This window comes from Prionailurus bengalensis, chromosome D4 (genome assembly GCF_016509475.1).
Source record: "Prionailurus bengalensis isolate Pbe53 chromosome D4, Fcat_Pben_1.1_paternal_pri, whole genome shotgun sequence".
In the NCBI taxonomy this organism is placed as follows: Eukaryota; Metazoa; Chordata; class Mammalia; order Carnivora; family Felidae; genus Prionailurus; species Prionailurus bengalensis.
In genome coordinates, this window is record NC_057359.1 from 57,556,485 (window position 1) to 57,581,091 (window position 24,607).

At 51.3% G+C, this 24,607-nt stretch overlaps 4 protein-coding genes across 5 annotated transcripts; 2 read left to right on the plus strand and 2 right to left on the minus strand.

Annotated features, from left to right (window-relative positions):
• Window positions 1-42: 42 nt before the first annotated feature.
• On the plus strand, window positions 43-5,141 carry CREB3 (cAMP responsive element binding protein 3). The gene is made up of 9 exons (XM_043566405.1): window positions 43-281; window positions 397-544; window positions 621-688; window positions 786-875; window positions 3,044-3,150; window positions 3,261-3,329; window positions 4,199-4,283; window positions 4,380-4,464; window positions 4,544-5,141. Exons 1-9 carry the CDS (start codon window positions 189-191, stop codon window positions 4,858-4,860), a joined length of 1,062 nt encoding a protein of 353 aa, XP_043422340.1. The 5' UTR covers window positions 43-188; the 3' UTR covers window positions 4,861-5,141.
• On the minus strand, window positions 5,005-17,151 carry GBA2 (glucosylceramidase beta 2). Its single transcript, XM_043566398.1, has 18 exons — window positions 17,069-17,151; window positions 15,700-16,284; window positions 12,274-12,365; window positions 11,860-11,975; window positions 9,535-9,753; window positions 9,021-9,260; window positions 8,686-8,788; window positions 8,371-8,524; window positions 8,158-8,283; window positions 7,787-7,959; window positions 7,445-7,549; window positions 7,127-7,234; window positions 6,873-7,024; window positions 6,641-6,747; window positions 6,351-6,493; window positions 6,157-6,272; window positions 5,866-6,057; window positions 5,005-5,587 (listed from the first exon to the last, which is right to left on the minus strand). Exons 1-18 carry the CDS (start codon window positions 17,113-17,115, stop codon window positions 5,315-5,317), a joined length of 3,051 nt encoding a protein of 1,016 aa, XP_043422333.1. The 5' UTR covers window positions 17,116-17,151; the 3' UTR covers window positions 5,005-5,314.
• On the plus strand, window positions 16,248-20,893 carry RGP1 (RGP1 homolog, RAB6A GEF complex partner 1). 2 transcript variants are annotated; one of them, XM_043566403.1, is made up of 9 exons: window positions 16,248-16,709; window positions 17,095-17,229; window positions 17,610-17,746; window positions 18,489-18,572; window positions 18,677-18,826; window positions 19,101-19,247; window positions 19,452-19,579; window positions 19,791-19,980; window positions 20,488-20,893. In XM_043566403.1, the coding sequence occupies exons 2-9, from the start codon at window positions 17,114-17,116 to the stop codon at window positions 20,709-20,711; spliced, it is 1,176 nt and encodes a 391-aa protein (XP_043422338.1). In that variant the 5' UTR covers window positions 16,248-16,709; window positions 17,095-17,113; the 3' UTR covers window positions 20,712-20,893. The 2 variants fall into 2 exon arrangements, with proteins under 2 accessions (XP_043422338.1, XP_043422339.1); XM_043566404.1 differs by having other exon boundaries at window positions 16,282-16,775.
• On the minus strand, window positions 20,829-21,920 carry LOC122474970 (microseminoprotein, prostate associated). Its single transcript, XM_043566415.1, has 3 exons — window positions 21,791-21,920; window positions 21,456-21,564; window positions 20,829-21,119 (listed from the first exon to the last, which is right to left on the minus strand). The coding sequence occupies exons 1-3, from the start codon at window positions 21,918-21,920 to the stop codon at window positions 20,939-20,941; spliced, it is 420 nt and encodes a 139-aa protein (XP_043422350.1). The 3' UTR covers window positions 20,829-20,938.
• Window positions 21,921-24,607: the final 2,687 nt, after the last annotated feature.

Sequence of the window (24,607 nt, forward strand, 5' to 3'; positions counted from 1 at the left end):
TTCCGCGTCAAAGGAAACTCCAAATCCCGAATGCCTCGGGGGTAGTCACGTCACTTCCGTTGTGTTGGAAGTTGGGGAGAATCGAGTCTTGGGGGCTGGTGTGGTTTGACAGCGACGGGTCCGGAGTTGTGGACAGGTGGAGGGGTGAGCTTTTGTGTTTTTGTCCATCCTTCCCGTAGATATCCGGTATGGAGCTGGCATTGGACTTGGGTGACCAGGAGCTGCTGGACTTCCTGCTAGAAGAAAGCGGAGATTTGGGGGCAGAGCAGCCGCTTTCCGAGGTGGGTGGGAGCTGTGAGTCGGGTTGGCGCAGGGCGGGCGGGAGGTTGTGGGGAGGACGTCAATGAGGCAGGAGGTAGTGATAGGTCAAGGCTTGTTCCTTTGAACCCTGTGCAGGCACTGAATGAATGGGAGGTAGAGGATTTCCTGATCTCCCTGCTGAGTCCCCCAACGTCGTTGAACGTTTTCAGCTCCTCTGATTCCTGTCTTGTCCACCATGATCACACCTACTCTCTCCCACAGCAACATGTCTCTATAGATGTAGGTGAGTCTGAAATAAATGAAGTTTAGGGGGAGGGGAGGATTCGTAGGCCTGGCTTTTTATATTTTCCCTTTTGCAGATGGTGGGAAGTATGGAAAAGAGGGGGCCCAGACGACTCCACTCCATGTGGAGGAGCCGGCGGAACAGGTACTTGACTTGATTTACCGGCGGGATTATGCCCACATTGCACATTCCTTTCTGACACCCCCTTGCAACTCTGCTACCCACCTCCTGGTAACCCCAGGGGATTGCTAGGCTGATACTGACAGATGAGGAGAAGAGGCTGTTGGAGAAGGAGGGGCTTACTCTGCCTGGGACACTTCCTCTTACTAAGGTAAGACTCCCATTGGTGGAGTGAAGGCTGGAGGTGGGGGTTGTGAGTCCCAAGTAGGCTGGTTCTGTTAATTTTATATCAGGAAGGACTGAGATTAGAAAATTTACCAAATTTGTTGCTAATAGGAAGCTGGAGCCTGTAGTTAATATGGTGGATGCAGAGTCACATCCTGGTTTTGTGAGGCTTTCACAAATTTTGGTGTTCTTTTTAAAAATTTTTTAAGTTAAAATATTTTTTTAACGTTTATCTTTTTGAGAGAGAGACAGGGTATGAGCAGGGGAGGGGCAGAGAGAGAGGGAGACACAGAATCTGAAGCAGGCTCCAGGCTCTGAGCTGTCAGCACAGAACGCGATGCAGGGCTTGAACTCATGAACCGTGAGATCATGACCTTGAAGTCAAACATCCAACTGACTGAGCCACACAGGTGCCCCTCTTTTTGTTAAAGTTTTTCAAAGTTTATTTTTGAGAGAGAGAGAGCGCGTGTGCTTGCTTGCTTGAGTGTGTGGGGGAGGGGCAGAGAGAGAGAGGGAGACCCAGAATCCCAAGCAGGCTTCTGGTTCCCAGCTGTTAGCACAGAGCCCACAAGATCATGACCTGCGCCATTTAACCAACTGAGCCATCCAGGCGCCCCCCCCCCCCTTTTTTTAAAGTTTATTTTGAGAGAGAAAAAAACAGCAGGGGAGGGGCAGAGCAAGGGGGTGACAGAGGATCTGAAGCAGGCTCTGTGCTGACAGCAGAGAGCCCGATATGGGGCTCTAACTCCTAAACCATGAGATCGTGACCTGAGCCTAAATCAGAAGCTTAACTGAGGGAGCCACCCAGCTGCCCTTTGGTGTTCTCTTTAACAGAGAAGAATTCAAACCATCAGTGCAACATTAGTATAGGGACCTGGAAAGGACTGTACAAGCAAGGGGCCCTGACACTTGGATTTCACTGGCTTCAGGGTAACCCACTGATAGCTGAATGGCAGAATTAAGTTTTAGAATTCATCAAGAATTCCTCAAGGCTGGATGAAGTAGTATGGGGAGAATAATTGTAAAATCCCAAGTTTTAAGTTTTAAGTGATGAGGGTCAACTTTATAAGCACAGTACCATAGTACTATTGTGAAATCAACACTCATTGATAGAAAGGTTGGGTTTTAATTTCTTAAAAAAATTTTTTTAATTTATTTTTTGCGGGGGAGGGGAAGAGAGAAAGGGAGAAAGAAAATCCCAAGTAGGCTCCATGCTGTCAGTGCAGAGCCCATTTCGGAGCTCTGACTCACAAACTGTGAGATCATGACCTGAGCTGAAAACAAAGGTTGGATGTTTAAGTGATGGAGCCACCCAGCTTCCCTGAGAATTTTAATTTCTTTTTTTTTTTTTTAATTTTTTTTTTCAACATTTATTTTTGGGACAGAGAGAGACAGAGCATGAACGGGGGAGGGGCAGAGAGAGAGGGAGACAGAATCAGAAACAGGCTCCAGGCTCTGAGCCATCAGCCCAGAGCCCGACGCGGGGCTCGAACTCACAGACCGCGAGATCATGACCTGGCTGAAGTCGGACGCTTAACCGACTGCGCCACCCAGGCGCCCCGAGAATTTTAATTTCTTAAAAGTACAAGAAGAGTTACCAGTTTGAGATGACTAAGAGAGTGAGTGGGGTTTGAAGGCTCTATCAATGGAGGTGTTGCCTCTAGAAGGTCAGTGACCATCTTGCTCTCCTTTATACCCCCAGAGCACGTTTTAGTGTCTAGTTTTGAACCTATGTTTGACATATATTAAGAAGATGCAGTCCATCCTGAGGGAAGATGATGAGTTAAATTTTGCCCAGATTTTTTTTTTTAACTCTGAAGAAACAGTAAATGCCTTAAAACAGTTAAAGACTGTTCATTCTCTCTGGTCTCGGAGGTAGATCCTAAGTAAGTCCAGTTGATAGAAACTATAGAGACAGATGTTGGCTTAGTATAAGAAAGATCTTTTTTTTAATTAATAAAATTGTTAAAAATTGTCTGGCTTGTGAGGGCGTTAACCCTAGGTCTTCAGAGGCATTCAGACAGAAGCCAAGTGCCTATTGGCCAGGGAAGCTGTAGAAGGGATTCCTGCATTGAAAAGACTGAACTTAGTTGCCTTCCAACTCTTTGGTCCAATGTTCCTCTAATGAGATCTCTTTTCCCTGTCTTCTCTTAGATGGAGGAACAAATTTTGACACGAGTGCGGAGGAAGATTAGAAACAAAAAGTCTGCTCAAGAGAGCCGCAGGAAGAAGCGGCTGTATATGGGAGGCTTAGAAAGCAGGTACAAAAGGGAGAGGGATCCAAGGGGTGGGAACAGAGGTAGTTGGAAGTGTTGGGGTTCAAAGATGGGGGGGATACAGTCCATGTCCTCATATCCTGTTATTCCCTCAGAGTCTTGAAATATACAGCCCAGAATCTGGAGCTACAGAACAAAGTACAGCTCCTGGAGGAACAGAATTCGTAAGCAACTCTCTAACATCAGTTCCTTCTTCCTCCCGTTTTATGCTGTTGTACTCTTTCCCTTGCTCCACACTGGATTTCTCACTGGGCAGCGCCCACATGCAAGGTCTGGTGCTTGCCCTTAAGTGGATGATTCCAAGCAGCTCATAGTAACAGGGAACAAATTCACAAGTAACTAAGGATAAGTATCCAAAAAGAGAGAGGAAGGAGTAAGAAAGACCCTGTGGGACAGATCACATTTGATAGTAGGTAAGATTCTGGGGTGGGGGTAGGGAGCATTCTAGGCAGAAAGAACACAGCATAGTTCAGTCTGGCTGGAACCTTAACATAGGAAGTTGAGCCAGAAGGTAGAGAACATAGAATGCCTGGTGAGGATTATGTGCATAGCTGATCAGTCAGTGTAGAACCGCTGAATGTATCTGCAAAGGAGTTTAAGTCTGGGCAGGACGGAAAGGGGCTTATCTTTTGTCCAAAATCAAAATGTTCTTTTTTTTTTTTTTTTTTTTTTTTTTAGAGAGAGAGTGTGAGCAGGGGAGAGGGGCAGAGGGAGAGAATCTTAAGCAGGCTCCATGCTCAGTACGGAGCCTAACATGGGACTTGATCCCACAACCTTGGCATCATGACCTGAGCCGAAACCAAGAGCTGGACACCCAAACGAGCCACCTAGGTGCCCCAGAAAGGTGTTTAATGAGGAATTTCAGGCATTTTGTCCACAGAGAGGAAGAGGTCATTTGCAAAATAGGACAAAAAGCAAAAGGGACAATTTGGTGCAGATGGAGGAGTGGACTTAACAAGGAGGGTTTCATTGTATCTCAGGGTGCCCAGCCAGGGGCTGCTCATGGTCTCCCCCCACTCGCCCCCCCTTCTAGGTCCCTTCTGGACCAGCTGAGGAGACTCCAGGCCATGGTGATTCAGATATCCAACAAAACCAGCAGCAGCAGCACCTGTGTCTTGGTGAGGATGGTGACGGCAGGAGAGATTCTTTTCTCAGCAGCAGCCATAGGGGTACAACCTAGAGCTCTTCTTCATTTTCTTTTTCCTGTTCTCCAGGTCCTACTTTTTTCCTTCTGTCTCCTCGTCCTACCTGCTATGTACTCCTCTGACACAAGGGGGAGCCTGCCAACTGAGCATGGAGGTGAGAGGCTGGAGGATGCCATTAAAGAAGGGCTGGGGGAAAGCCTGGCCTGCCCTTTTAAGAGTCTTTGTTTCCTTAGTGTTGTCCCGCCAGCTTCGTGCCCTCTCCAGCGAGGATCCTCACCAGCTGGAGCTGCCTGCCCTGCAGTCAGAGGTACCAAAGGACAGCTCAGACCAGGAGCTCCAGGCTCTCGGCAACTCTTGCTGTGTGCTGAGACAGATGCCTCAGGCTCCTGGTGCCGAGCCTGCCTTGACATTGCCACTTCCTGTCCCCTCCCCAAAGTCCCCCTGCTCAGGTCCAGTCCTTCCCCTGCCCGCAAACTTCACAAGAGAAGGGGGATGGCTCCCTACTCACAGCCCCACATCTGTTATCTTACAGGGCAGATATTCAGGCTAGATGTGAGGATATGGGGGGGGGGGGGGGGCTAAGCCAGAGCCCAGAGTTCCTAGTCTGTGTCCAAATAAAAGGAATGGGAGAGGGCTAGCCTGAGCCCCCGTGTCCTGTCAGGAAGCCTGGGAGTTCAAACACATCACACTTCACTGGCTTTCTGGGTCTTTTATTTATACCCATGTATGTCTGCCACCCCATGAATGGGCCTGGGGGAGTCAACTAACCTCCTCAATCATTTCATGCAGTGAGGGGATTGGGTGAGGGAAGAAATAAATAAGTGATTCTGACTCCTGGGTCACCCTCAACCCCTCTTTACTGGCGCGATTGGGTAGGGAGAAGGGTAGGGGCATGATTGTCTTGGTGGCTCAGGGCTGCAGGAGATTGGTGGGGTGAGGGGTGAAGAGGAAAGGCCAGGCTGGAGGCTGGGCTGTTAGAGCCTCTCTCCGACAGTTCAGAGAGCTCACTTTGGGTTTGCCATGGCTTCCTTTGGTCCAAGTTTAGGCCCTGTGCTTAGTCCTGTGCCCTGTTCGGCTATCGGCCTGGAGGCCTTTTTATGCTGCTGCTGCTGCAGGGCCAGCTGCATGGCCCAGATGCTCAGCGGCCGCATGTAGGCCAATGAGCGGAATACCCGCTGCTGGCAGTATGCTTCAGGGGTCTGGAAGGCCAGGCCCAGGCGCTCCCACACAGTTCGGTAGCAGCCTTCAGCTGTCTGGAAACCTTCCCAAGTCAGGCCCTGTAGGAAGAGATGTCAGTCACATTACTCGGCAATCCCTGAGTAGCCACTTAAGCTGGACAGATGGAGACAGTAGGGTCTCTCCCCTCAGGGAGTTCTCAGCTTGTGGTAGAAACAAACATGATCCGTAGGCAGAAGACTGAGGCAGGAAATGGAAGGCATGCCAGGGAAAAGGGAGAGGTCTTCCAGATGGGTCAGGCCCTACAGAGGTCTGATGGCTGATCAAGTTTGCCAGCCCAAGGTACAGATGGTAGAGAGATGGAAAGGGAGTGTATTACCTCCTGGATCATGGTGGCTGCCAACCCATAGACCACACCCACCCAGACTTCATCAGACTGGACACTGGATCTGTCAGGAACACCATGGGGCTGCATCCCATTCACAGCCCCCATGGCTCCTCCTGCAAAGGCCCGGACATTGAACTCGAAGATGGTTTGGAGAGCACAGACCACGTGAGGGGTAGGAAATACCTAGAGGGGTAAAGGCAGAGACACGCTTCCTTAAATTTGCTTCCCACCTCCAGAAAAAAACCAACTTCCTCTCTGGCTCCTCTTCCTAGTCTTTCTCACCTCAGTGTCTCCTTCTCCTAGACCACTGGCCCTCAGGAACCACTGGCCAGCACACTGGTCAGACATGATGCTACAGGACTGAGGTGGAGGGCTGCAATCATAGTTGTAATAGCGGCCTGGAGTACAGGAAGACAAAATAAGGCTCCTTGTGTCCCCATAGCTGCCTTAGGTCTCCTTAGGCTCATCCAACTCACCATTCCATAGTAGTCTCTCATAGGCTTCTTGACCTCGTCTAAGGATGGAAGAAAACTTATCCTGGACATCCTGTGCCCCACATAGGACAGCCATCTGAACCATCACAGCCACAGCTGCCAGCCACAGTCCTCCACAGTAAGCACTGATCAGGGACACGGATTTGGAGGTCAGACTGGCAGCTCCAGCCACTCCCATGCATAACAAGCAATGAGTCATTCTTCCTTGAGCCCACAATTCTTTGGTGCCCAGTTCCCCACCTCAGGTACCCTAGAAGTCCCTACTCTCCAACCTGGGGCCTGTGGTGACCCATCCATCATAGGTCTGGTCTGCATAGCCTCCATTCTCAATGAGTCCATCTTGGTCCTTGTCAAACTTCATTTCAGACTCCATCACGGCCTAGAGAGGGACCAAGATACTGAAGACCTAGATGGATACTAAGGAGCGACACAATAGCCAGCTGGGTTCTCCCCAAACACCAGTCATGCCCTGGGCACACTGGCCACTGCCCATGCATGTCTTACCAGACATACAGGCCACATGTCTCTCAGGAAGCCCTGGTCACCCGTCAGGTAATAGTCTCGGTAAACCTGCAGCACAAACTTCAGGTTTAGGTCCTTCCAGTCAGCGGTATCGTGGACCACATACGCATTGACCCGGAGCCATGGCTCGTCATCTGTGGGAGGGGAGGAAACCTGACTGATTTGCATTGGTGGGTTGGGTAGAGGGTACAAAAGTTGAGGGAGGGAAGCAAACTCAGGGCTGGAGGAATTTTTACCTGGGTCCCCAATATCATGGGGGATGACGTTCCTCCTTTTCACAGGTGCCATTACCCCACTCATCAGGTATTGTCGCCGTGTCAGGTCCTCCCTGAGCGTGGCCAGAGCTGGCGGAGCAGACATACAATTGGGGGCGGGAGTAGTGAATGGGCAGACTTGAGGTGGGGCACAGAACTGTTTGTGACCCTAGAGGGGAACCAGTAAGCAGGATGTGGACATGTTGGGTAGAGAGGAGGAAGGAGACAATCTCAGGGACCAAAAAGATTTGTGGGTGTGGGGAGCTAAAAGGGCAGAAAGGGAACAAAAGGGACCCATACCCATGTCATACTGCAGGCTGAGCTCGAGTTTGGGCCAGAGCATGACGAGGGCGAACGAAGCATAAAAGTGGACGTCATATGTGTTGTACATGCGATATTCCTGGCCTGGAGGAAGGAGGGAGACACACTGTCTCCAGAATTCCTGCTTCCCCTCCAAGTCCCCTCCCTAGCTTGTCCTTGAGCTGGGGATGGGGCACTGTCATACTCCACACCCGCCACTTAAGCCCCTCATTCCAACCAATCCCCTGGGGGAGGCAAAACCCACCATCCTGCCTTCTGGCAGGGCACTAACTGGCCCCATGGATTCGGCCTGCTGTACTGCAGTCCACCACCAGCCTGTACCTTCAAGGTAGCCAAATCGACCATACTCCTGGAGGATGGGGCGGAGCTGACACATGCTTCCCACCAGCTCCTCTGGTAAGGAGTCTTCAGGAACCTCCAGCCATACTGTGCCTCCATCAGCCAGGAAGTATAGTTCATTGAACAGCGCAGATTTGTACCAGGCAGGCAAGGATCTGGGGAGTCAGGAGGAGGGAATGCTCTAATGAACGTGGACCTCCAAGGAAGGGAAGGATTTTGGAGTTCTGCAGAGTGGGGGGCACCAAGTGAATCCCAGCCCAACTCTGCTGACTGTGGTGGGTGGAGATTGAACCAAGGAGTCCCATTTGGAGTGTGAGTGCCCAGGAGAAGGGTAAGAGAGGCCCCATTCACACCTGTCGTCCAATACCGGGCTCTGCCAAGCTGAGATCTTCTCTTCCCAGTCTGTGTATCGGCACAACGCATAGTGGCTAAGGGTGGGAGCTGCATTACCATCGCGGCCAAAGAACCTTGTGTACCGTCTGGGATGGAAAGGGAAGGAATGAGAACTCGGGCTCCAGGTCAGAGCTCCAGCACCTTGGATCCCTGAATTCTTTTGATCCCTTCACCTGTAGTAGACCTGGCCCTTAGCTCCAAACATGATTCTGGGCATATCCCAAGCCAGCGAGAACTCCAGGCGGCACTGGCCTCGAGGTGGCAGCTTGCCCGTAACACACACAGCCCCAGCAATGCCTACTCCTTTCTGTGAGGGGGTGCTTCGGCCTGAGGGAAGCACAAGAGAAATTGGCATAGGCATCCTCTTCAGCCCCAAGGATCCCTAATATGGGAATAAGGCCTATTCATGACCAGGGCTCTCACCCCTCCTCCCAAGACAGGGACAACCTCTCTTCCCACCACCTCCCTATCAAACCCCCCCCCGTCACCAGCAGGGGAGTCCAGCTGTCCATCTTGAAGTAGGTCTTGCCACACCTGCTGCCCAGTGCTGTCAGGGTCAAAGGCTGTGATGTGGGTTACCGTGGTATCCGCCTGTTAGGGGGCCAAAGACTGAGGGGAAGCTCCACAAGTATGCTGGCTTTGGACTAACTCTCCAGTTCCCATTATAATTCCCACCTCCAAGTTCTAGAGGCTTAAGGGCTGTAGTGAGGATGGGATTCAGGAAATGAGGAAATGAAGAGACCCTGGCGAGATGGGGTGGGCTCAGGGGCCAGGCTGAGGGTAGGGGTTTGCGGACTAAGGTCTAGGGCGGGCTCTTCCATACCGTGAGTCGTGCAGCCACAGCCATCGTGTAGGGGTTTGGAAGAGTTGGATGATGCAGCAGCAGCCCCTGTACAGTCTCCCCATCACGCTCCAGATAGAAGGGCTCATTCCACAATCCCCCTGGGGCATCATCTCCACCCCCCAGTCCATTCCGCATGGAGAACATGATGGACACGTCCAGGGCTTCATCCCCTTCATTTTCCACATCCCACACAAAGACTCCTACAGGCAGGCTGCTGTCCTGGGAGCAAAAGATCAGACTCAGATGGTCCCAGTGTAGCGCCTCCTGGCCCCACTCCTCCGTACCAAGGACCTGGCTCAAATATTACTCCCTGCCCCCAGTAGACTCTCTTTTGTTTCCACTTGCATCTCCCCAGATTTCCAGCAGGCTGTCTTACCAACTGAGCGGAGATCCTGGAAAACCGGCATGATGTCTTTCACAGATCATGGAATTTCCAGCAGAGACAGATCTCAGGGAAGGGAGGGCAATGGAGGAAACATAGTGGGAGCCTCACCTGGTAGTCATGGGGCAAGATGGGTGTGATCTGGCGACAGGTAAGGGTGACATTCTGGCCAGGAAGCTGATAGACAGTCCAGGCTCGGGGATAGAGGGCGTGGTAGAATGCAAAGTACCCACACAGGCCCCAGTTCCAGCTGCGTAGGACACTTGGGCGCTCCACAGACAGGACTTGCTGGTACACAGTCGTCCCTTCCCGACGCAAGCATACTGTGAACTAAACCAAGAAGGCAGATAGGCTGGATGGGGTAACCACAGGCACCTCAAACTAGTCTCCCGTCCCCTTTCAGAGCCTGCAGTGGTTATCATTGCACCACAGCCTCACTCATCCCCCAGACCTCTCCCCCAGTGGTGAGTCACCACCAAGTCCTGCCTCCTCTCTTCTCCCAGGCTTCCTCTCCCTTCTTACTATGGTGGTCTTAGCACCCTCACCATTTCTGCTTTTATGCTCTGCCTCTTGCCATCTGGTATCAGAGGATCTTTCTTACAGGCAAATCAAGACATGTTAGTCTGTGGTTATGTTTCAGTGACTCCCCATGGCCCTCAGGCTAAAGTCTAAATTCTTCTTCCTGGCTTTGAGGGCCCTTCTTGATCTGGCCTCTCCCTGCCTATCAGACTCATTACTGTTCAAGCACTTAATATTCTGGTCATATTGAATACTCACTGTTTCTTGAACACACTAACTACATTTCCTCCTCCATGCCTTTGCTCCTGCTCATTCTCCATCTGGTGAAACCTCTCATCCTTCAAGGCCTAGGTCAAATGCCATCTCCTCTCCGCAAGCAGTGAGTCATTCTCCTGTGTGTCCCCCTACCCCTCTAGTTTAGCATGTTATAATGGTTTTGTTTACATTCTGACTCCCTGACTGCTCTGTGGGTTTTTTGAAGGCAGGGCCCTCTCCAGGTCACTGAGGTCCCCCTCTCCAATTATGACTCCACATCAGAGACAGGCAGAGTTGGCACGTGTAGGGAGAGCATGAGGAAAGTCTAGAGCAACGTCCCTTTTTTCTCAGCATACTATCTATCCCTCTTATTTTGGTTCTTAGGTGGTCTCACAGTCTCCATTTTCTCAAAGTCCTATTGCCCTAAAAAAATTTAAGCTTTTGGAGTATATGGGCTATAAGGGGTTAATCTTTCTTCCCTTGCTTCAAAGTATGCCTGACAAATTTTAATGTATGTGTACAATAATTTGTACACAAATTATTGGCTAAGTGGCTAAGACTATGGGCTTTGAACCACAGTGAGAGCTGGTTCTGGATCCCAGAGCTTCCATTTACCAACCATGTGACCTTGGGCATGTTACTAAATCTCTTTGGATCTCAGTTTCCTTATCTATAAAATGGGTGTAATAATGGTTCTTACCTTGTAGGACTGTCTTTAAATATTAAATATCATACAAAATGCATAGCACAATCTCTAGTACATGTTAAGCATGCAATAATTACTTTAACTCGAGTCACGATTCCGGAAGGCACTTCCCCTCAGGATACCTAATGGATGAGCCAGAGAGGAAGCTTGGGGCATTGGGTAGGGTTGGTAAACCTGAACTAGGAAGGGCATTGCCATTAATTGGACTCAAGGTCTGCTAGTCATTTTTTCTTTGAAGATGAGCTGAAAGCTGGAAGCATCCCTCAGACAGGAAATGGGAATGTGGTGGACAACTGCACATATAAGGTTGCTGGAGAGAGATGATGAAAGGTAGACTAGATGCCTCTGGCAACTGAAGGTCCAGATGTGATGAAGGAACAGAGGGAAAAGAAATGAAGCTTCAGAAAAGGGAAAAAAGGAGATCTATGCCTGAGACAGGAGGGACTTCCCAGGCCCTCAGCCAGGGAGACCACCAGAGGAGTGATCACCAGCAGAGGAGCTGACCTCTAGCTGAAGGCTAGCCAATCAGGGTGAAGAGTAGGTACCCTACACATCTTTTTTCCCCATGCATTTATAAACTTTTGGGTTTGTTTTCCCTTCTGGTACTACTGAATGTTCTTTTAACCAGGTTAAGGGATCTGGAAATTCCCTGCTCCCCCTGGCTGGGGACTGGCTGAGCTAGTGGAGCTGGGGCAGCAAAGTAGGTAGGAGCCATTTACTAGAGAAATAGAGGGCATGAAGGTGCTGGGGCTGTTTACTCTTTTAAGAAACATGTGCTCTGGGAGTATCTCATTCCTAGTATATCCTAGCACAAGGGTGGGCACATGGGAAGCATCGTGAAAATACTTATTGGACTGAATCATGTGCACATCTAATTTCTACATCCTACACTGGCCAAGAGGCTTTTCCTGGTCTGGGGTACTGTCCTGGACTCTCCTTCACCTCCTCGTTCTTACTTGGTCAGCAATGACTGTCTGGTGCTGGTACATTCCAGGATTGAGCTGCCAACGACAGAACTGGCCTCTCCAACCTCGAGTGATAGTGCCTCCCCCGATGCCACCCAAAGGACAACCTAAAGATAGAATCAGGATGGTTAGTGGGACATGGGAAGAGGAAAAGAAGCCCATTCCTCACTTTCTAGACTATAAAGATGAGTTCCTCTAAAAACCCTGGGGATATCAGATCAACACACTGTATGCTTTAAACTTACACAGTGTTTTATGTCAAGTATAGCTCAGTAAAGCTGGAGGAAAAAAAACCCAGGGAAAGGGGCTGTGCAACTTGCAAAAACTGGACGCCTCTTGCCTAGCTCTGCAGTAGACCCAGAGGCTGGGCCCTCTCTGTGCAGAGCAGAGCTGGGGTAGACTCACCATAGATCTGTCTCAGGGGTACACAATTGATGAGGTCAATGAAAGGTGTTTTCTTCTCCACCTGGGTCTTCCGGTACCACCACTGCAAATACCTGAGGAGCAAGAGGCAGTGTGAGTGGAAGGGGCAGTGGGCGGTATCTCCTGGGCTGCAATCCCCTGCCTCTCTCTGGTCACCCAGTTGTAACTTCCAGTTACATGGCTGCCAAGGACCATTCCCTTCACTTCCAAATCTCTCTTCCTTTTCACTTCTCTATAGTTCAAGGTCCCCTACTCTTCTCAGTCACCCCAGCTTACAGCATGGGACTATCTTTGTTTCTCCTCTTTATTCTCCTCAGGAGCTTCTGACCATGCCTCACCTGTAACTCCACTACCACTGCTTGGCTTTAGTTCAGGAGCTTTGCCTGAGGTGCTGAGAGGGCCAGTTTTGTTTCCCTGACTACACCCCCCCGCCCACCATGGGAACAGTCTGCTGTGATAACTTTCTTCTTCTTCTTCTTCTTTTTCTTCTTATTTTCTAGAGGGTGGGGAGGAGCAGAGAGAAAGGGGGAGAGAGAATCCCAAGCAGGCTCCACACTCAGCACAGAGCCCAACATGGGGCTGGATCCCACAACCCTGGGATCATGACCTGAGCCAAAACCAAGAGTTGGATGCTCAACCTATTGAGCCACCAAAGCACCCCACTTTCTTCTTTTTAAAGTGACTATTTTTCTTCCTGATTGTGAAAGATGAAAATTTGTACAGTATACTAGATGGAAGAGGAAAAAATCCCACCCATAGACAACCAGTGTTTACATTTTGGGGCATAACCTTTTAAGTCGTCTTTAAAACTTCAGCATTTAAATAGTAAGGTTTCTGAGTTTGCTCTCTCATAGTATCCTAGTAAAGCCTAAAAATCCCTACCTGGGGATTTCCTGGTCTTGTCATAGCTCTATATCCAATAAGCAAATGGTTTTGTTTGGGATTCAAGGCGCTGACATTGGTTTCAGCCTCTCTTCCAATCTTAAGTCCTACAGATTCCCATTCAGAGTGGGTCATCACTAAGCGACCCTTGTCCCACCAGACTCTCCCAATTCTATTCTCCTCCCTAGCCAGCCATTTTATACCTATTGTTCAAAGCACACCACTTGTAACTATGTAATTGGGTAAACAACTTCTCTAAGCCTCAGTTTCCTCATCTACAAAATGGGGTACCTCCTGCCCTGCCTATTTCGTGGAATGGTTGAAAGAGCAAATAACATTATAAATAGGAAAGCCATAGGGTACCTGTGTCAGGTATTACTGTTACTTGCACATACGCTATCTGAACTCCCAATCAGATGCTGTCTTGTTCTTTCAGTGTTTCTCACACGAGTCTGACACACTTTTAAATTTCTTGGGGAAAGGGATAGTGACAAAGACTAGCTGATTATTACCACAGCTTTAAGCACAGGGCAGGGCACATGGTCTGCAGTCTGTAGATTATTTGCTGAACTTACCAGTGAATGTACAAACAGTGGGGCACTACACAGGTGAACATGAAGAGGAGCAAGGGGAGGAGAAATGTGATTAGAGAATAGGGAGGGTACATTCTGGGAGAAGGGGGAAGGGGGGGGAAGGAGGAAGACAAAGGATGAGATGATGGGAAAGCAGAAGGTCCTCTTTGCCAGCTTAGAGGGAACTGGACTTTGAAACTAGAGGCCATAAAGGAATGGAGAAGGGGGGGAGGTTATAGCAGGGATTAGGGCAGTGAGGGAGAAATGCAAGATCTGAAGGTAAGCCTAATAAAAGAGTATCTGGTGTAGAACAAGCACTCAGTAAACATGTATTGAATGAATGGACTCAGGCTGGAAGGGAGAGCAATCAAAACTGAGTCACCACAATGAGGCCAAGAGAACTCTGCCTTACTGCAACTCCTGATCAGCATACCTCCAGTTTGGTCTCCTCTTAGGGTTCATCTCTCATTCCCCTAATTTAGCAGCTGGCCATTCCTGACCCATTTGGCCTTCTCCCTTATTTCAGCCCCAATTTAAGAATTATCATTCACAATTAATTGTTCCTTGTTTCACCCCTGCTTTCTCCTCAGTGCAGGACCTCATCCCATTCCAAAAGCCCCATGACAATGATCTCCACCCTATCCTGGCATGTGGAGCCAAGGTTCAGGGGGCTGAACACAGCTTCAGGCCTCTGACTCAGCTCACACTTAGGGGCTGAGGGGCTAGGAGGCCTACCCGTTCTTGATCTCAGTGTCCTACCACATGCGTCCCATTGTGCTTCTCTCAGTACTCTAGCCCTCAGATCTTATTTTGACCCAGAGCTCTGGGGGTCAGAGTTGGGCTGAGTCAGTTTCTGAAGTAACCTGGAGGGATGATTGTTCTTTAGTACAGGCCACCCACAGGAACTAGCAGAGGAGCCAGATACCCAGGCAGCGTCAGGCCCTTCCCACTGCTTAGGGCTGGGCTGGGGTAAGGTAAATGTGCTCCCAACCCAGCCCTACAGCACTGACTGAAAGGGAAGGGTCCCCTACTTTAGAGGCTGTTAGAGCTGGGTTTTCTAACCTTTATTCCGCCATCCCCAGCTGTGTTTACTTTGTGGATTGACTCAGAATGACCTAAGGGTGATGCTTTCTGTCCTCATATCCACCTGTTCCTGTTAATAGGTCTTGGCTTCTCATCACTAGCTTCTGAACTCAGTGGGGATCTGTAAGGATCTAAAGGAGTTCTACAGCTCAGGATAAGCTCGTGGGGTGTCTGCAACCCTTGGGGGAAGGGGTACCAGAGCAGGCCTTGGAAGACTATATTACTTAGAGCTCTAGGGACACTTATGGCAGTGCCTCTCTGGCCAGAGATCTCTGCTTTTTGTATCAGGGATTGTCTATCTCAGAATAAAGTGAACAGCACACCCCTCTCCTTAGGGTGAGAGCGGGCAGGCTGTCACCCACTCCCTAGAGCTAAAGCTTGAAAGAAACCAATGGGTGTTGGGACTGTAATGTGGTGTGCCTTTTAAATGAGGCAGACAGAACACCCCAGTTACTCAGGGGAATCAGGTTGAGAACTCGCCCCTTTGGAATAAGGAATAAAACAACATTGTGTCTGTACCATAGTAGACAGACTATCCTTTCCCGCCTTGCTACAAAGTATAGCAAATGCCAAAGGGAAGTCTTTGGAAAAGGAGTGAGATGGAGCCTAAATGGGAAAGGATGACTGCAGGCCCAAGATGTTCCTGCTCTTTCCTACTAGAAAGACAAGTTTCTGGGAGGAAGGGGGTTGCAGAGATGTGACCCGGTCTCACCGGCGCTCCAAACCACAGGCTTAGAATATGTTGGGGGTAGGGGCCAACTGACTGGAACAAGGCACCCACCTGCTTTCTCACCCTTTCTCACCTCTGCTGGAAATCTTGTGCTGGAACAAAGTGAAACCTAAAGTACTCTAGGCAATGGGATCTACTCACCGCAAGCCCATGCCCAGATGCTTTATCAGGTTGCTCAGGGAGATGTTGTTGGCATTAAAGGGTTTCCTCTTCTCTGCAAACTCATGAGCCAGGCAGATGCGCCAGCCAAAGGGAGGCACCTGGTAGCCCTTAGCTTTGCCTTCATAAGAAGCCATCAGTTGCCCACAGTCCTGCGGATTGCTGCAGCCCGGCTCACTTAGGGGCCGATTGTCTTCAGGGCTGTCGCAGTCTGTAACCTGCCCAGCCTCAGTGCCTCCAGCATTATCAGGGCAATAAACTTGTGGGTCCCCTTTGGCACAGCTAGTCTGCTCCGAGGCTGGGACGCCGGTTCCCATGTTCTCAGGATCCTGGGTCCCCACGGCCTCGATGGTCCCGGGTCCCAAGTCTTTGGGTACAAAGTATCTCTCTAGGCAAGTCCAGATGCGGGCGGCGGTGGTTGTTAGGTGTCGTCTCGGAGGGCCAGGCGCTGGGGAAAGCCGAGGTGAGCTAGTGTTTCCGTGGAGCCTGGGAGCTGTTGCTGCAGCGGCGTTGGCGGCGACAGCAATAAAGCCGCCTCGGGCTCCCCCTCGGTCTTCTCTCTGGGTCCTGGGAGGGAAGGATCGGGTCTCGTCGTCATTGGGCCGCGGTGATTAGTTTGCCCAGCCAAAGGGCGACTGAGCCCGCGGAAAGGGGAGGAGCCCCGGGGGCCAGCCCGCAAGGAACCGCCCCCGGGACCGGCCTGGGAGCTTGCGGCCGCCTGAGCCCCGTCTCCGGGCCGTGGCGCCAGGCCCCACCCCGCCCTGGGTAGGGCGCCGGGTCCCGCCGGTTGGCGTCTGGGACAGCGCCTGCGCCCGGGTGCCAGCCTGTGGGAAGGTGACCCAAGGCGGCGGGACAACCCGAGCCCCTTCCGGTCCGATCAGCCGGGCGTTTCCGGTCGGAAGGCGCTCGGTGGGGAAGGGGGGCTGAAGGGAAGTCCCGCCTCTGCCGCGGACGCCGCCACGCACTTGGCCCGGTCGTGGAAAGGCGGGCAGGTGAGGGCCTCGGTGTGCCGAGACCGGGTATTCGACCATGTGAGGTGCCCGGGCTAAGGGCACGAGGTGACGGGCGGTCGTGGCGTTGGGCTGGGACCTGGAGCCTGGAGGGAGGTTGGGGAGGCTGGTTTGGGGGTTCCGGGAGGTAGGGGGACTAACTCGGTACTGAGAGGGGCGGGGGTCTGGAACCCAGAGAGACGTCCTGCCCCTACTGGGTCAGCTGCTACCCGTACTTGCCATCCACTTTCCCGCACCCCAAAGCCAGGCGCTTCACTTAGACACCGTGCTGGTGGCCGCTGGTCTCCTCTGTCCTGGCCCCAAGGTTCTCCGCAGACGCCCCTCCCTGCCATGGTACTGACCTTTGACCCCCCTTGTTTCCTTTTAGATCTGATTCCGGAGCTGCCATGATTGAAGTGGTAGCAGAGCTGAGCCGAGGTCCTGTGTTCCTGGCGGGGGAGGCGCTGGAGTGTGTGGTGACAGTCACCAACCCCCTGCCCCCCACAGCCACTTCTGCATCCAGGTGGGGATGCAGATACTGAAGGAGGTGGTTGTTCTGGGAGGAAGCCTGGTTTCTATGGTGCTAAGCCAGAGCTCAGATTGCCCTGTAGCACACCACCACCCTCTTGCTCATTGCGCTCTCATTGTAGGAAAGGGCTGTTGAACTGAACGTGTGGTTGACAGAGCCCTCCACGCTCCCTTCTCCCCTTCCCCATTTCCATTTTACCCACAGTATACTTCTTTTTAATGGATTCTCTTTGAGGTTCAGGATTCCCCGATCCCTAAGACAGCCACTTCACCATGTTGGTCTCCTCAGATGGTGTGAGGGGGTGGGGGGAGTTTGGGAGAGCATTTGTGAGGTCAGGAGCTCCCCTCTGATGCTTTCTTTTCTTCTTCCCATAGTGAGGCTTTGGCCTGGGCCAGTGCCCAAATCCACTGCCAGTTCCATGCCAGTGAGAGTCGAGTAGCACTACCTCCCCCTGACTCCAGTCAGCCAGACGTCCAGCCTGAGAGCCAGACTGTCTTTCTACCACACCGAGGTTAAAGATGGGCATTTGCCTTTGGAAGGGGGTGGAGTCATTGTCACCTGAGAGTGAATTTGTTAAGTTGTTCTAGTGGGTCCTTATAGTTTCTGTCATATTGGGAATGTTGGGGAATGTAATTGTTGTTTTGGGGGTATATGACTGTTTGTATCTTACAACAAGAAAATAAGGGTAGCTTACTTTGGGCTGCCCCCACTTGCTGTGCTAGTTTCACCTAGTACTAGACAGTGTGGGTCATTTTTTTTTTAATTTTTTTTTTTTTAATTTTTTTTTTCAACGTTTATTTTTTAATTTTTGGGACAGAGAGAGACAGAGCATGAACGGGGGAGGGGCAGAGAGAGAGGGAGACACAGAATGGGAAACAGGCTCCAGTCTCTGAGCCATCAGCCCAGAGCCTGACGCGGGGCTCGAACTCACGGACCGCGAGATCGTGACCTGGCTGAAGTCGGACGCTTAACCGACTGCGCCACCCAGGCGCCCCTTTAATTTTTTTTTTAATGTTTATTTGTTTTTGAGACAGAGACAGAGCATGAACGGGGGAGGGTCAGAGAGAGAGGGAGACACAGAATCTGAAACAGGCTCCAGGCTCTGAGCGGTCAGCACAGAGCCCGACGCGGGGCTCGAACTCACTAGCCATGAGATCATGACCTGAGCCGAAGTCCGATGCTTAACCGACTGAGCCACCCAGGCGCCCCTAGACAGTGGGTCATTAAATTGCAGTCTTTCTTGTCTCTTTCAGGTGAGAGGGGTCAGTGTATCCTTTCCACTCCACCAAAAATCCTTTTCTGTGATCTGAGGCTAGATCCTGGAGAGTCCAAATCATGTGAGTGCCTATCTCTTTCCCACCCCTGGATTGCCTTCTAAGGCTCCTGGAGGGAGGACTTCTCTGGCTGCCTCTGGCTGGCCTGACTACTACTTCCCAACCAGACTCCTACAGTGAAGTGCTGCCCATAGAGGGACCACCCTCCTTTCGGGGTCAGTCAGTCAAGTATGTCTACAAACTGACCATTGGCTGCCAGCGTGTCAACTCACCCATCACTTTACTCAGGGTCCCTCTGAGGGTTCTTGTGCTGACAGGTAAGTAAGGATTCCTGGAGGGAAGGGCTGGGGAAGAACCTCACCAAAGCAGAAATGATCTGTAGAGGGCCTGCGAGGGGGGCTGGAGGGAAGCTTCCTGGTCTTAGTAAAGGTGCAAGTTGGGGGGTGGGGGGCGGTTTCTGGAGACTAGGTTGAAATGTGTACCTGGGATGTGACTCCCCTTAACGTCAGCCGTCACAGGTTGGAGTCTAAAACCCTAACCTCTACTGTCTATTCCCTCCTAGCACTACCTTTCCATCTCTTCTCTCTGTAGGCCTTCAAGATATCCGGTTTCCCCAGGATGAGGCTGTAGCCCCATCTAGTCCATTCTTGGAGGAGGATGAAGGTGGGAAGAAGGATTCATGGCTAGCAGAGCTGGCTGGGGAGCGTCTCATGGCTGCCACATCCTGCCGCAGCCTCCGTGAGAATCCTTTCACAATTGCCCTCCCCCATACCCCCATATTATTACTGTCTCTGACAGATTTTTCTAATTGCCATATGCTTCTTGAGGATTCACTGATACTCATCCCACATTATAAAGAAAAACCCCACCTTGGCCTCTGGCTCCCAGCCCTTGGTACTCCCCAGTGTGGACTCCAGGCTCATAGTGTCCCATTCTTCCCAGATCTATACAATATCAGTGATGGCCGAGGAAAAGTTGGGACATTTGGCATCTTCAAATCTGTATACAGACTCGGCGAGGATGTGGTGGGGACCTTAAACTTAGGGGAAGGAACTGTAGCTTGTTTGCAGGTGAGAAGGAAAGGGGATTTTGGGGTGCTGGGCCTGGAGGGCTAGGGAGGAAGGAGGAAGGGCCTACATAAAGAGGGGTGGTATGTAGAAGTGAATAGTGTGGTCACCCAGGGTCCTTTTGGTAAAATAGCTTGAGATTGGGCTCAAGTCTCTCACCTAGAGTCCTTATTTTCAAGTGCCTGCTAGCAACCACTTCTCTTCTTGCTCCCAGTTTTCAGTAAGTTTACAGACTGAGGAACGTGTACAGCCTGAATACCAGAGGCGCCGCAGGACAGGGGGTATCCCCTCTGTCTCTCATGTGACTCATGCCCGGCACCAAGAGTCCTGCCTACATACAACCAGAACCAGCTTCTCCCTCCCCATCCCTCTCAGCTCTACCCCAGGCTTCTGCACAGCCATTGGTGAGACCCAGACCATCATCGGCGGTGGGGGGGGGGGGGGGGGGGAGTAAAATGCTGTATTTAGGTAGAGTGTAATGGGTCCTGATTCCTAACAAACTCTTGGACATACCCACACCCAGCCTCCGACATGTAACACTTTCTCAGACATTCAGTCTGTTTCCTAGATGCACTAACTTCTAAATTCTTAAGAGCTTTACAGATGTCCTTCACTGCCTCTACCCACTGAGACCCTATGATGTACTGATGTCTGATTCCCCAGCGTGTTTACTTTAATCTACCAAGTCTTGACTGTTCCACACTTAGATTATTAGATGCTTGACCTTGCTATCCTGTTGACATGTTTCTGGTTAACACTGGATTTCTTTAGAGAAATCCCTGATCCTAGCTCTGTGACTTCTTCTCTTCTTCCTGAATACCACTTTTCCCCCCATTTGCTAACCATATCCTGCATTGGTTTTTACTCCTGCCTTCTAATGCCTCCCCACCTTTATCTGTTTTTTTCCACAGTGTCCCTGAAGTGGAGATTGCATTTTGAATTTGTAACATCGCGAGAACCAGGGTTGGTGCTCCTACCTCCCTTGGAACAGCCTGAGCCTGTCACCTGGACAGGGCCTGAGCAAGTGCCCGTAGACACCTTCAGCTGGGACCTTCCAATCAAGGTGCTGCCCACCAGCCCTACCCTGGCCTCATATGCAGCCCCAGGCCCCAGCACCAGCACCATAACCATCTGAAACTGACTCACCACGACGCTATCTTTCTTCAGGATACTGAGAACTCAGCACCTGGACTCTATAGTAGGGCCCATTTTCCCCACCTGGGTCCAGTGGCATGGACAATGAGAGGCAGGCTTTTAGCTGTAGCATTAATTTATTTATTCAGAATAAATTGGCAGCTGCTAGTGGTTTCCCTGGAAGTGGCAGCAGCAGTGGGCAGTTAGCGGAAGGGTGATCGGTTGAGTTTAGTTGGAGTGGGGAGCAGGGGCCCCAGGGGCAGGGGTGTTGGCTGAGCCCCATTCGGGGTCAGGCCCTCCCCCTTTGCAGGGCAGCCGAGGGTCAGATTTTTGCACCAGGGAGAATTGACAGGTTCCTGCCTCCTGACGTACCTCACACCCCGCGGGGAAGTCGATGGGATGCTGAGACCTGGGGAAGCAAAGCATGGGAAAGGAGTCAGCATGGTGAAGGCCCCCTTTATCCCTGCCCTACTTTCCTTCTCTGCCAGCATTCTTCCCATGTCTTTAGTGCCCTCTTGTTCCCTGTGACTAAGCCCTGGCCTGCCATATATGGATTTTTTCGTTTCATAGCAGAAATATTTTCTCTCCAGACCGCCCCCTACATCCCTCACTTCGTAGCCTGCAGCCTTCTCTCTTTCTCTCACTCTTGTTGGTACCTTCAGGTTCAGCCAGCCTCATACCTCTATTCTGTTCATTTTCCCACCACAACAGTCTGGTTATACCCTGGCAGTCTGTGGTCACTCACGTGTCACAGCAGCCCACACCGACGGGATGCAGACAGGTACAATGGAAACAGTCCTTGCGGAGCCAAGACTCACCGAGGCTAAAATATTTCCCTTCATAGTGGCAGGGGGCTAGGGAAGAACAGGAGATGTTAGTGTGTGTGGGAGTGGTAGTAGCAGACAAAAATCACTTGTGGTCTGCAGTGGGAGAAAGTAAGTACACATCACCTCCATATTTAGTCTCTCCAATTTCCGAGCTGGAGGGAGTCTGGGTTTTCTGTTAGAGGGTCATCTCTAAGCCCCCCTCATCCCAACTCCCTCTGTCCTTGGCCTTTCCAAATACCTCCCCCAGCTTTACCTTGAGCTTGAAAGTAGCACTTGCTGTGGACTCCTGGCTGCTGGAGGAGCAGAGATATCACCAAGCAGATGATCCCCCAGCTTCCCAGGACTCCCTTCGCCTGTCCAGACCAGAGCATCATTAGGGTCATTCCTGCAGCACAGCCCTCTCGATCCCTTCTTGGCCTCTGTTCCAGACTACTCTGGTCTTGTCTCTTTGGCTTTTCTTTGTTTTTCTCCTTGAGTCTTAGTTTCTGTCTTTCTCCCCTGGGCTCCTGTCTCACACCATCTCCTTGCCCTCTGCTCTCACAGGCTTGGGATGTTTATAAAGTGAGGACCCTGGCCCCCTGCTGAGCAGAGCTGGAAAAGCTGTAACTCTGTTTCCTGAGGTGAGGGCATGAAAACAAGAGGTCTAGCTTTAACAAGCTGTGAGAGCTGATTCATGCCCCGGCACAGCGAGGGGGAGGGAGGTGGCCATGGAAGGGGCACTGACTGGGCACTTCCCCAGCAAGGAGGTGGGAGGGGTAAGGGCCCCCAGGTGGTCCCCACATCTCTTCCCTGACCTGGAGAGGAGGAAGCATTCCCCCCCACCCCCAACACACACATACACACCAGGGGTGTGTGTGCTGGGATCCTTGCCTGGACCGGAGGGAGGCATTTCCTGGGGATGGCTAATCCTGCACTCCAGCCAAACCCAGGAGCTGCAGTAGGGTGCGACAGCCAGAGGCTCCAGGAGAGCGAACCGACACCTGGAGTGGGGAATGTTTCTCTCAGACCCTAGGGCAGAGTCTCCCTGAAGTATGCTAGAGATGTGGGTGCTCCTCTGAGATGAGGAGGTGGGTGTCTCTTTTGCACAAGCCTACTGGGGATGCGCTTTCCATTGCTTGGTACCCCCAAACATACGGCACATGCAAGATCTTCCCTTATCTGGGGACAGTTCTTTTAAAGAGGGACATCTCTGAATACTCTACTGGTATGAGTCACTCCGGTTTCACAGAGGTGCCCCCGTTTCCTCTAAGAACGAGAATTGAGGAGTCCTCGATGTCCTCTTTTGGGTTTCCTGCAGGCTCTGGAGAACGCCAAGATGGGTGATTAAGACTGTAGGTTATAGAGTCAGACTACTTGGATTCAGATCCTGATTCCACTTAAGAGCTGTGTGACCTTGGGCAAGCTACTTCAACTCTCTAGGCCCTTTTCCTTATCTTTAAATTGGGATAGTAATACTAACTCAGGGTTGTTGTGAGGCTTTAAATGAGATGATGCGTGTAATGCTTTTAGCACTGTCCCTGGCACATGAGCCTCAGGAAATGGTAGCTGCTGTGGTTGGTGCTAAAGCTCAGATAAAATGGGGAGACATTCCTTTGTTTGAATGGTATTGAGCAGCTCTGCACAGCTGAGGACTTCTGTCGGGGGCTGCTATCTCCTATCACAGACTTCTGCCCTTTGTGCATTCATGCTCCATGTCACCCTTACTACCTCTGGTTTGAGAAAAAAGTGTTGGGGGTAAACCCACTTTTCCTAGGTCAGTCAGTACCCTCACTTCTGCCCTGGGAGAAGGTGTCAGTTTCTCATCCTTCCAGGTAACATCGGGACCCCTGCTTTTCTCATTAGGATTTTGATCCATTTCTTCCCATCCCCGCTCATGTGAACTCTCAAGTTCTCCTATTTGACCACTCTAATGCCAGCCATCTCTTTGGTACTAATGACACCTTTCTTTCGCTTTGCCATACTGCAAAGACCTTTTTCTAGCTGTTCCTTTCCTGTCTGGAGGGCCACTTTGACCTTCTGTTTTTCCTTCTAAGTCTCCAGTCCATTTTACTGCAAGAGTCTCATTCCCTGCCACCCAGTGGATCAGATACAACTACTTCTGGCTGACCTTTTTAGAGGGCCACCCTGCCTCTCTCCTCTTCATTCAGAAACAACTTCGTCTGTCCACCTCAGACTCCCTATCTGTCCTCTTCCAAGTAATGGCTTAAGTGGATGGAGATGCCAACTATATGTACCACATGTTCACCCTAGTCAGGTCTGATACCTTTTCTATTTCAGAGGAGTGCCAAGAGAAAAAAGAAAATTCATGGTTGAAGCTGGGTGCCTTGATGTAGGCTGGTGTGTGGGAAACATGACCCTGGACTGCTCTCTTGGCTGGAGCAGGTGGATTAGGAGTCCTTTCTAGCACAAGGGCCCAGAAATCTTGTCAGTGGTCAGTAGCTCTGCCGCTACCTTTCTGGGGAAGGGGGGCCCTGCTGATACCCTGGAAATCTGGGGCACAGAAAGCCTTTTGCTCCTGCAACCTGGAGCCGACCCAGTAGGGGGCAGACACGACTGGGGAGCTAGGAAGCTTGAAGGTGGTGATGATGCCGGCAGGCAAAGGGGGCCCAGTAGGGATTGGTGTGTGTGTGAGGTAATGGGGACAGAAGTGGGGGCCACCTATAATGAAGAGGAGGTAGGCATATGGGCAGGAGTAGGGGGCTTCTTTCTAGAAAGAAAGCCGGGGGCTGAGTCGGAATCCTTCTCACAGAATTTGGGGGAGGGGGGCGTGTCGGAGAGGTGTTGGTTGAATCCACTTGCATTCCTGTTGGTGTGCACGTTCTTGTGTGCGTCTCTATAGCTGCTTGGGCCCCGAGGCCACGCTTGTGGTTGCTGTGTGTATGCTTATGTGTAGAAGAGGTCAGTGGTTAGGGCCCAACTCTGATTCCTGGGGCCGCGGCCGTTGGGAATGCCAGTTGCGGGGGGGGGGGGGGGGGGGGGGGGGGGGCGCGGCCAGTAGGGGGTGATTGGCGCGCGCGCGCTGGGACAGAAAAAACATCCGCCGGAGGCCCGGCCGGGCGGCGCTCCAGCA